This window comes from Lineus longissimus, chromosome 8, assembly GCF_910592395.1.
Source record: "Lineus longissimus chromosome 8, tnLinLong1.2, whole genome shotgun sequence".
Taxonomy (NCBI): Eukaryota; Metazoa; Nemertea; class Pilidiophora; order Heteronemertea; family Lineidae; genus Lineus; species Lineus longissimus.
Genome location: NC_088315.1, coordinates 16,002,280 through 16,014,614, shown reverse-complemented (window position 1 = coordinate 16,014,614; position 12,335 = coordinate 16,002,280). Strand labels below are relative to the sequence as shown.

Genomic DNA, 12,335 nt, shown 5'->3' with positions numbered 1-12,335 from the left:
GGTGGCTGCCAGGCGGCCATCTTGGATTTCACATCATCGACTGTAACTGCAGTACGAGTTGCCCCGTTTATGAATCAATGGGTGATATGAATAGAGGCTAGCAAGTGATTTTATCTAAAACTCCATACAAAATTCACTAGGCCTTAAAACAGTTGCTAGACTTTATTCATAGCAGCCAATGTATTGGATATTTGCTTTCGGAAGTGATATTTAAAAAACTCCGCACGTCATTATTTCTCTATCATTGCCATTAAACTGAACATTTGATGACTAATTTGTGGACAAAAACACACAAAAATGACTAAGTACGTCAATGACCATAATGACAGTTGAAGATAAATGGGAACTGAGAGGGAAATACAATTACACCGACCTATATACGGCCTATTAGGCCCCATAAAAAAAATTTTACTTTATCATCTTTTTTTCTGAAGAAAGTGATGAGGGAGGGCGGTTTTTATTTTCTATTTTTTATTTTTTCAGAACAGAAACGGGTATTTAAATGAAAGCAACATGAACAATTGAACATGAAATTGATGCTATAAATTTATGCTTAACTCACCCTGGTGCCTCTTTCATTGTCCTGCAGGCCTGACGTCATTCTCACAAGTGAAAAGTTAGTCTCCCCCCGCCCCCCGAGGTGCGAAGGCCTTTGTTCGCCTTTCCTGGAAGGTTTTTCCAGTACCCCTGCACCTTTCACACAATGGGAAGTTCTTCTTGGCATCATAGATGCACAAATCCTCATCTGTACCACATTCAAAGCACAGTGGTTCCTCTGGAAATGAGGTGTAATAAGGAATCTCCATGTGCCACTTGAAAACTCAGAATAAATGTCACTCATTGTGGCTTGAGGCGGGACAGATGTTCCGTACCACGCCTTCAAAATACGTGCTTTATGCACAATCTGTAACACGACAAACGGCATTCTGGCAGCTAGTATCAAAAAGTGGAAGATTTAGTTCAACGAGGCGCCATGAGAGGCGCGCTATACATTTAGCGCCGGGAGAGCACGTGTTCTGAAAAAGGCGCGAATTTGGCAATTGAAGACAAAATCTTTCAACAAATTCCTCTGAACCTCCTTGAAAAGTATTGTAAAACAGCATTGACTATCTAAAATCACTGTGATATTGTTTGTTACGCTGAAAACTCTGATGTGTCAATGGTGTTTGGCATATTTGATGAGTGTAGCGTTTTTCGCGCCAAATCAATCGTCGTCCGTTCGGCATGCCGCCGGCCGTCATCTACGCTGGGGCGAGTTTCCTCTTATAAAAGTGAATAACAGTTGATTAAAATGAACCAAAGTAGACATGTCTGGTATCATTGGAAAGAGAATTTCATCAGAAATGCAACTGAATAGATAGTGAATCAATTCTTACCTGCTGAAAGCCTAATTTAGTGATTGAAATTGAAAATTAACAAATAAAAATTTTTTTGATGCGGGTCAAAAAAGTGATGTGGGCGGGGATGATAAACTGACATTTTTTTTTATGGGGTCTTACAAGCAAGAATAATAGAACATGATCAGCGCTGACTGTTTTATTACTGTTTTTAATGAGACATGCACGGACCAGAATTTGCAGATTTCGAGTAATTTTAGTATTTAATGCAGGGTAGCTTTGTCTGGATCACACTTGCGTCGGAGACAAATCTGGATTCAGTCGTACTGATTTGGAAGACTTTGTGAGTAGAAATCATCTTTTAATCATTCTAGAAATAAATCCCATCATGCCTCAGAAGTTTCATTGGTTGGAAGCTGTAAATGGTTTCCTTGCTTATATCAATAAATAACCCATTTATTATCATCATTATTTATTAAAACCTCCTTTAAGGGGAACAAGCAAGGACACTAGTACAACATTGGCAATTATTAACAGTTAACACATGATAAAATCTTCAGAATGCTTGAACCAATAATCGAACCAGACCCCGCTCATCAGAGCCCAGGTTGCAGTAGCTGTCGTCGAGGAGAAGAGGCCAAAGCGAGTCAATGACCCCATCCTTGCCGACATGAACGTCACCACCAGGGCAAACAAAGCAAGCGGGGCATTTATACAGTGCGGTTTCCAATAGTCTATTTCGTCATTTTTGGCAAAAAATTCCTGATTTTACTGGCCGTGTATACATTGATTTGCGTTCAGTCACGGAGCCCCAACTCTCACTCCATCACATTACTGGTAGACCTATGCCCGTTTTTGCAAGATCAGTTTGCGAACGAAGCATCTTTAAAATCGGAGTCAACATCGGAAAAGCGCGCGATAATTCAGTCAGATTTTGAATTTTTCCCTTTCTTAGGCAATTTGTTGATGGAAACTACTCATGTAGAATAAGAGGTGACTTGGCAGCCGACAGCCGGGTAATATTGCCCTTAATTATGCCAATGGTCTATGACCCCGTAGAGGTTTCTTGGTAACACGAAGAACCCCAAATGGTTTTGGGATAGTGATCAACCTCTAAGGGTTTTTAACTTGGCTGAAAAAGCTCTACTGGGTGGATATTTGTCTTGGCCGAAAATCCATTAAAAGTTTCTCAAAAGCTAAAAACTTTATTTCTGAGAAAATTTCTAATTGTGTAAATACGCACTGAAAATGAATGCTGTTACGTTTCCATAAGGCCATTCAAAATTAATTTTTAGATTTACGTTACCGCCCGCCCCGGTTTTTGCCTCCGTCCCAATATTTTTTGTTTTTTGCTAAATTTTAAAAAACCGTTCTTTTGTATTAGTTCGGTCTTGAAGCCCATTGGAAACCTTTTTTTATGGCCCTACTGGCACAACTCCTCATAGGGATAACTTCGGTACAGTGCTTATATGACCATTTACTATCCAAAATATCCAACTCCCGTTAGATGTAGTACGCAATAGTATACCGACGCTGCATTGCGGTAATAGACTAGAGTGGAAGGTTATTTCATCCTTTTCGAACTGAGGAGTACACGGATTTCAAAATGTCAAAAAGTAAAAAAAAAATTCCCCTCCCCACCAAATTTTTCAGATCTGAGTGACGTAAATCTAAAAATTAATTTTGAATGGCCTGATGCTTTCTTTTTTTTCTAAATCTTCAAGTCGCTATTACAAAAAAAATAAGTTTTTGCTGATCGAGTACTTCGTGCATAGCGAATGTTGGCATGATGTTTGACCTCAATTTCATCTCGTATTTATAGACCAAAATGAAGTTTATCTTGGCAATTGTTGTTTTGGTTGGTATGGCAACAAAGATGACGGAGGCGTGTTGTTTCGCAGAGACGTGTTGTTTTCCGGACCAGGTCAAGGCGGACGTGTTCTTCATCATGAATCTGACTATGACGACGCCCAATAAAAATTTGAATATGGAGATCAGCGGAATTGGAAAGTAAGTTAGCATATAATAGTTTTTCACTTTTTCCGTGAGTATACGACACTTCGGAACTTCGGATAAAGTGACGATGGTACGGTTTGCGCATAACTGTCTAACGCAAACAGACTGTATCCTCTCCAAAGAAAAACACTGCGTTGAAGAAGGGAATCAAGTGATTCCAGTGATATATACGACACAAATGATTTTTTTATACAAACACCTTGGAAACGCACTTTGAAACAGATGTTACGTCCTCGCGTCCATTTCGGAATAACTCCCTTACGATACCTTAGTCTGATAGGACTACTACAAGTTGCGTTGCTTGGTAGCAAGCAGTGTCATTATCCTCCTGGCCAGGTGAATGCCACGCCCAAGTTGTCACTTCAAGATATAATGTTTATTGATGTGTAATCCTGTTGCATTTTAGCTTCGCATTCGACTTCAAAGCACAGAAGTTTGCGTTTCTGTTTGGCAGGGTCGGCACAAGTGAGGAAACCCTCATATCCGGGGCTGCTTTCTTAGTGGACTTTCCAGCGGTAAGTGTTATGATTTCTGGAAGAAAAAATACGGGATGTGGCGCATTAATATGACACTGACCTTTGAAACTACATCAGTGAGGCCTAGGCCTGAAACTGCGTAATCTGTTTCTTTTTTCATGAGTATAGTATACTCTTAAAGACAAAGTTTTTTAGCCTTTGGAACACCTTTCATGGTTTTGCAGTCAACTAAATAATGTGTACCCCGTAGACCTTTTCAGGGAAATGATACCCTGCCCATTTTTTAGCTCACCTCTTAGCAGAGGTGAGCTTATCCCATACCGTGGCGTCCGTCGTCCGTCGTCGTCGTCGTCGTCGTCGTCGTCGTCGTCGTCGTCCGCCGTCGTCCGTTAGCAGGGCACGTTTCGTAACTGTTTGAGCTATTGAGTTGAAACTTGGTACACATGTACCCTTATGTAATGACACCTTGGAGACCAAGTTTCGGTCCGATTCGTTTCATGGTTTGGCCACCAGGGGGCCAAACGTTAAAAGTGAAAATATGCAATATCTCCCTTAATAGTAGTCGGGAAATTTTGAAAAAAATATGGTAGGTACTTCTAGCAAAGGTGCATCATATATCCTCCGGGTTTTTGATTTGACCTCCTTTTCAAGGTCACAGAGGTCAAATGGTGTAAATTGGCCGTTAGGATGTAACGATGGCACGTTTCTAAACTGCAATGACTATTGATACCAAATTTGGTACACATTTACCCCTTAGTCAGGTGATCTCAGGGACCGAAGTTTGGTCCAATATGATTCACCACTTGACCACCAGGGGGCAAAATCCAAAAACCTTAAAAATGTGATTATTCCTTAACTTCTTGCCCGATTGCCACCAATTTGATATCATGGGTACATCTAACCACCATACAGTATATGTCACACAGGTTTTTAATTTGACCTTCTTGTCAAGGTCACAGAGGTCAAATGGCGTAAATTCGCCGTCAGGCCGTAACTATGGCACATTTCTTAACTGCAATGACTATTGATCACAAATTAAGTACACATGTACCCCTTGGTCAGGTGATCTCAGGTACCGAAGTTTGGTGCGATCTGATTTGCCGTTTGGCCTCCAGGGAGGGGGCCAAATCCTAAATTCTTCAAAATGCCATTATTCCTAGTAATGACTTGCCCGATTGGCACCAATTTTATATCATAGGTACATCTAATTCTAACAACCATTCAATGTGTCACCCGGGTCTTCTTTGATTTGACCTACTTTTCAAGGTCACAGAGGTCGAATGTACTGTAAATTGGCCATTTTGGGGAAATTGTAATTGCTTGGACCTACATCAAACCTAACACTACATGACACAATACCATGCTCTTTATCCATCTTTCCTCCACATGAGGTGAGCACAATGGCCCTGGCCATTTCATTCTAGCTTTAAAACCTTAACGGGATTTTCTATTCCCCAAAAAATATCTATGGGGGTGCATATTTGGGTTGGTTGAAAATCCTAAAAGGTTTCTGAAAAGCTCAAAAATTTGGCACCTAGTGCTAAAGATTGTAATATTGCTTCTACATTTCAAGTCTTTATGAATTCTTACCCATGTCAATTAATTGTTGTCGGATTTTCTGCCAGGAAACGGTGACCATGAGCATTATTGGAGGAGATGATAAATATGAACAGTGTGTGTCGAAGAAAATAAAAGGAAAATTAACAGACAAGCACCAGTGCATGATAGGTGAGTGAGTTTAAAGGGACAACTTGGGCGTGGATTAACCTGGCCAGGAGGATAATACCCATGCTTGCTACCATGCGCCGCAACTTGTAGTATCACACTTATGCTGATCTCTGATTAGGATTTTCGCCCGTGTTGCTAGGAGGCTTTGGACATGGCATGTGCATTTGCAAACTAACGCACCAATTCAATGCGGTTTTAAGCCATACGATTGTTTTTAAAAAATTTGTTTTTGGTTGGGTACACTCTACATTAGACAAACAATGGACACATTTTCTTGGCGAATAACCCGGTTTTCACATTGGCTTCAGTCACTTCAGATTGAGCACCCGACTGCGCTGTATCCGATTATACTTTAAGTAGAAATTGACCTTTTTATTTGATTCTCTCAGAAAATTCTGGCATGATGAAAGTAATGAGCGCACCGGAGATGACCATATATGCGATGACCGATGAAGATACCCAGGTTGCCCTCGTCGTCGATGCCAACTGCATGCCAAAACTTCTTCAGTCTGAGACCACACTGCCCGGTTACAAAGGATGTAAGTTCTAACAGAGGCACTTCCAAAGGAATTGCAGTTCTCTTGCACACTTCTTGTTTTCTTCCCATTTTGGTCTTGGTGCCCATTCAATCGCCAAGCCTCGCCATTGGTAGAGGTTGCCTTGTGATACGTGGTCCGTGACTGAAAGTGTGGGAGAGGTGCTAGCGTAATTTTGCTCCGCAAAAAATGCTAGCAATCCTCTCATTAGGATATTGGTGGCCACTGAATTGGCTGTTCAACTCGTCCAAAGATCAATAAAGGCATCCTTCTTGCACATGACCGGAACTCTATTGATGACGTCGTTCCGGCTCTGCTTAAATTGGCCGCCATTGCCTCCAAATGGCCGTTGTATTATCATAAGATGTTCGGGGCTTCTAGTCACTCGAAAGTTTGTGAAATGGTTGAAGTTTTACATTCAAACATTTTGGTCGACATTATATTATTTAAAACGGTATGAGTTTTTGCTATTTTATCCCCAAAGTCAGTCCGAATCTGGGGCCGCGGCCATTTTCAGTCCAATAACCTCATTCCTTTTGGCAGATGAAAATAGACACGAAAAAAGACCAAATTGATGACTTTACATTTGCCCAAAACATTTTCTTCAGATTTCGATAGGAAGATTTCGGTCGATGGCATTGAGCTTCAGGTCGAAGATGCTGACTTCGCACCCCCATGTGACAATCCCCTGATGGCGCCTGGACCTCCGATGAAGGTGAGACGATGTTCTGAACCATGTCACATTTGTGCTGGGTTCAAATGCGTCCCGATGTAGTTCGTCAGTAGGGCTTACTGGACTTTGCGCAACGCAGCGCAGCGCAAATGAAAGGGAATTGTGTACCTGTGCCCATTGGCCTGGTCAATACCCATTGTAAATTGCTCACACCTGTTGGCCAACAACGCAACGCAACGAGGGAAATGGGGGAGCGACCATTATTTTTGACCCCGCCAGTTTTTGATCCTACAATAATTTTGGTGCCAACATGGCTACAGAATACCTCCATAATTGTGGATGGTGTAGTGCTTGAGATTTACTCTTCAATGGAGTTGTGTAGCACGTTAGCCATAGGTTCGATTCTTGATTGGTCATGGGTTCGATTCTTGATACATTCTCTTCAATAGGGTGGCGTAGTACGTTAGTCATGGGTTTGAGTCTTGACATTTACTCTTCAATTGGTTGTTGCAGTGCTTTGGTCGCGGTTTCGATCTTGAGATTTACTCTTTGGTGTGGTGCGGGTCTCAATACACCTCAAGTTGTAATATACTTTCCATCTGCCGCGCTGGCGCCACCTATCCATCCCATGTCACAGGATAGTCCCAGTGATTTGCACTTGTAGCCCCTCTCTTTATGACCATATTGGCAAATATATGCTTAGTTAGATGCTGGCGCCACCTACCAATCCCTTTATGACCATAGTGGCAAATATATGCTTAGTTAGATGCTGGCGCCACCTACCAATCCCGATGAACCAGCCAAAATTTATATTCCAAATTACCCTAATATCGCATGCTCGTCCCTTTAATTGCCAGTGATTTGCACTGGTAGCGCCCTCTATGACCATAACGAGAAATATATGCTCGGATAGATACTGTAACTGAAAATAATATGCCATGATGTGCATACTTTCGCTTCGGCTGCCAGACCATATTATAAAACCTTGCGTGCTGGAGTTCTGTGTCATGGCTTGTGTTTGCTGGAGTTATGTGTGCTAGCTTGATTCCAGCTTGCGTTTGGCCTACTTTTGCAATGATAACTCCCCACGTTTATGGCTGGCGCAAGGGGACAGAATTTAGAATTATGCCACGGCATAAATCGGAATTGTCGTGTGGCAAAAATCAGCCAATCAAACCCTCGGATCTCGTGAATTATGCCACGGCATAAATCGAGATTGTGTTGTGGCATATTTCTCAATTATGTTACACTATAAATCAACCAATCAAAACCTCGGCTCTCGTGAATTAAGCCGCACTATAAATGAAACGATTGCCAAGTTCTGATTGGTCTTATTATGGCGAGGCATAATTCAAGCTTTGTAATGGGGCTAAATTCAGCTTAATGCCGCGACATAATTCACGAGATCCGAGGTTTTGATTGACTAATTTATGCCACACCACAATTCCCATTTATGCCGTGGCATAATTCTGAATTCTGTCCACTTGCGTCAGTCATACACGTAACGACCACAGGAAAGTACACCTACGTTGCGTTGTTTGCGTGGTTTCCGCAAAGTCCAGTAAGCCCGTCAGTAGAACCCATCAGAAAAAGATGCCGCATAGTAAGACTATAGTCCATTCATAAATATATGTCCACATCGTTTGAGCTCTGGTGGGGGAACTACTATTCGGATTTCCCGGTTAGTTTTGAGGCAAGGATCAATAAATACCAAACTTAAAAGTAGTTCGCCCTCCAGAGCCCCAAACGATGCGGACGTAACATTTACGAATGGACTGTAGTAGCAAACTATGGCACCCAGCCTATGGTCTCACTAGCCGATGCGGAGGCCAGGTCTACCTGCCTCCAAAAATGACGCGACGTCATTTCATTCGTACCCCTGTTCCAGCGGCTGTAGACTCGGCAGTACCTTACTATCACACAAACCTATACATTTTTGAATAGCTTGTCACTTCTAGAATACATCTGGCCAACTTTCAACGTCGTCTAGACATACAGTCATGCATAGACTGATGCAGCACAATGCATGAGACACCTTGTATGTTAAGGCAAATTTGAAAAATTTCACGTTTATGCTTATAACTTCAAGATTAACAAGGATGGTGAAAAAAGATTTTCATACACATCTACTCATCACCTTGAAAAAACCCAACTGACAATTATTTCAATCTTTTATATATAAATTGGCTGTCTTTTATATAAGAATAGGGTAGTGAGACCTATAGCCGGCCAAATCTCAGACGTGGATTCCGCAGCCTCAAAGATGTCCGATGTGGGTTGTTATTGGACTTGATGAACTTCGTTCGCTGCCGGGTTACAGAAAAGTACTTCTATAATTTACAGGTCACTCCTCCTGAGGAATCAGTGATGATGATATTTTCAAGTATGTTTGCCAAAGAAGCTATAAAGCGCCGCCGTTAATCAGTAGACGATACAATGTACTATACCCGGTGTATGACGTCTGATCCAGAGAGCCAATCATATCACTGCTGACTGATTGAAACTGGCAAGTCGTTTTCAGCAGTTAATCTCTCGATTATTTCAAGTTTGATGTTGAAAGTGTTAGCAATTCAAGCTGGTTCCTTTCCGACCGATTGCAAAAGTGAGATACCGGGCTAATAAAAAATAAACATTCCGGCTTTTCTGTATAGTTTTCGCAGAATAAGATATGATATGCAGATTTCGTTGGTCGTTCTTCATTCCTTTTTATGCAGGCCTGAGGCTTAAAGAGGGACTAAATGCAGGAGCTCCTCCTTTAGTATGTGAAGAATTTACGGACGGACGAAGCACATTCCGCAGAGCGCCAGGGACCTTCCTGTGGCCAGGGGAAACTCTGTAAAACGAATCAAATAGAACGAGGTACTATCTGTCAGGTGACAGGTCTTGACCAATCAAACCCCCGTATGTGATCATGGCCGTGCTGTCTGTGCCGAACAAGCATGATAGCTCCCTCCTGATTGGTCAATGCCTGTCAGGACGTCCCATATTACTGCTTGATGATAGTGGCGATGACCAGAGTGGCATTACCGGTTTTGCCCGGTGATAGAAAAGGCCAACCGACTGGGCTCCCTATTTGTGGTAAAGTTCTTGTCAAGTGACCAGCTTTTATCGACGAACGACCTTATCTGAAGCTCTTCGATGGTCTAATCTATTCTCTGCGGTTCCGAGGAAATTATTCCGTCACGGTCCTGGTCTTGATCCCTTGAATCACGTTATAAATCGTTTGGTATTGTCATTACGGCCCGGGTTTAGTCAATGAAATGACTCCCTCCCGGTCCCGACAGGCCTAACCCATGGCAACGAACTGCTCACGCAATGAATCGTGTGTACACTCCGGACACAGTGGACCGGCCTGGTCCCTATGAGAGAGTACGAATAGGATGACGAAATGGACTGCCCCAGGAGTCTAATCGGGTGAGGCGAAACTATTCCTACGTACCTGGGTTAAGAACCCCCATTGATGAAAGCACAACAAAACAAGCAAAGAGAAAATAAGAAATGATGCTTTATGCACCCCGGATTAAGGGCAATATTGTCGCTGCACCGTGAACTCATGCTCTCTTGGATAAAAAATCTCTCGTTTGCGGTGGCTTCGACCTCATTCAATATCAACACCACTAGCAATATCAGTTTTACCCGCAAACAAGTGATAGAATTATCGCTTGTCGTAGGGAAGGGGGGGGGGCACCAGTTTGCGGAGAGCTTTAGCCCGAGCTCACATAAACCATCTTGATTCTCGATGTATTGACATTGCCCAGCTTCCAGACAACCCGCGTAAAGAGTAGGAGTGTGGGCGGAGGCTAGTTCTGAATGACATGAATATCAATAATAATGTTTTTATCTGCATGCTTCGGTTGTTCTCATGCTTTAGTGTGGTCTCATAAATCGACGAACGTATATCATTTTGTGGTCAGTAATTCCTGCAATAAAGTCATGCCCGAGGAGGTTGGTGACTTTAGAGCTGTATCCATCCAATACAAGGAAAAACTCAATCATAAAGATATTTGTGTTTTTTTGTCTCTTCGCAACAGCCAAATGTCTTCTCCCACAGTTTTATCTCTGGCAGTATCATGTCTACGTCTATGGCAAGCCAGAGTGGACACAATTCGTATTTTATATCCTTATATATTGTTATTTTATGTGGATATATATTCATATTTTATGTCCATATATATTCCGACCAATCAGAATGAATTTCTTTATATGCACAATAATTCATTTTATATACACATAAATTCCATTTTATGTCCACATAAATTCAATTTTATGTCCACATAAAATCCGATTTTATGTCCATATAAATTGGCGCACGCAACTGAAACGATGGTTCCCATTGGCCAAAAGTATTTTAATACGGAAGTGACCGATTCTAATACGGAAGTAGAAGTTTTCAATACGGAAGTGGAATATATAAGCACATATAAAGCGGCATTCTGATTGGCTGATTTTATGTCCATATAAAGTGGGAATTTATGTGGTGATAAATTCGTCCGGTCTAATTTATGTGTAGATATAATCTAATTTATATGGACATAAAATCGGATTTTATGTGGACATAAAATTGAATTTATGTTGACATAAAATGGAATTTATGTGTATATAAAATGAATTATTGTGCATATAAAGAAATTCATTCTGATTGGTCGGAATATATATGGACATAAAATATGAATATATATCCACATAAAATAACAATATATAAGGATATAAAATACGAATTGTGTCCACTCTGGCTTGCCATATACGTCTACATGTATGTCACTATCATTATTGATTATTATCAAACCAAAGTATTAAGCTATAACATGTGTTGCAAACAGAACTCGAGAGTCATTTTCGTCATATTCTTCTGGTAAATTTACGGCGGCTGCATCGGAGATCCTGGAGAAAGAAGTACTGTGTCCCTGCATAAGTGGGTTCATAGCTTGACCCGGTTGTTCAAAACAAGTTTCGTCACTAACGCTGGCGTTGACTTGGCCTTAAGTCGAAAGGGCTTAAAGGGAACTGGAACCGCCGAGCGATTTATTCAACTTTTCGACTTTCACCGCCCGAGAAAGTCAAACTTCCAACTTGCTGTTGAGTTCAGATTTGTAGCTCCGCCCCCAATGCCCCAGCATGCGCAGTTCAATTTGTTATTATTGAGAATCATGTGAGAATCACGTGAGTCATGCGATCTTTCATTCAAGAGTTTTCGTAGTAAATTCCATAATATATTTATTTTTTTATATATTTATTTAAACCTCCAAACAGGAGAACAATGACAAGTACAATAGATACATAAAAGTTCAACAAATATAAAATAGTACATGATTAAAAAGCTCGTACCAAAAGTTTGACCAGCCCCCTCTCGCGCGACCCCGGGGAGCAGTATCTGTCGTCGAGGAGGAGAGACCTAAGAGAGTCAACTACGCCATCCTCGCCAACAGAGGCCACGCCAACGGGGCAGAGCGAGCGGGGACGGTCTGAAAAAGCAAGAACAGCAGGCGACACGTGATGGGAGACATCGTGCAACAGTGTACCAGCAGTACAACCACGCCCCGTTAAAAATTCAGCCAAAAGAACAGCGTTA

At 41.7% G+C, this 12,335-nt stretch overlaps 1 protein-coding gene across 1 annotated transcript; it reads left to right on the top strand.

Moving 5' to 3' along the window:
- Positions 1-1,669: 1,669 nt before the first annotated feature.
- On the top strand, positions 1,670-9,444 carry LOC135492164 (uncharacterized). Its single transcript, XM_064778397.1, has 8 exons — positions 1,670-1,680; positions 2,293-2,353; positions 3,160-3,347; positions 3,760-3,868; positions 5,455-5,557; positions 5,947-6,096; positions 6,702-6,808; positions 9,110-9,444. Exons 3-8 carry the CDS (start codon positions 3,166-3,168, stop codon positions 9,185-9,187), a joined length of 729 nt encoding a protein of 242 aa, XP_064634467.1. The 5' UTR covers positions 1,670-1,680; positions 2,293-2,353; positions 3,160-3,165; the 3' UTR covers positions 9,188-9,444.
- The last annotated feature ends 2,891 nt before the right edge of the window (positions 9,445-12,335 follow it).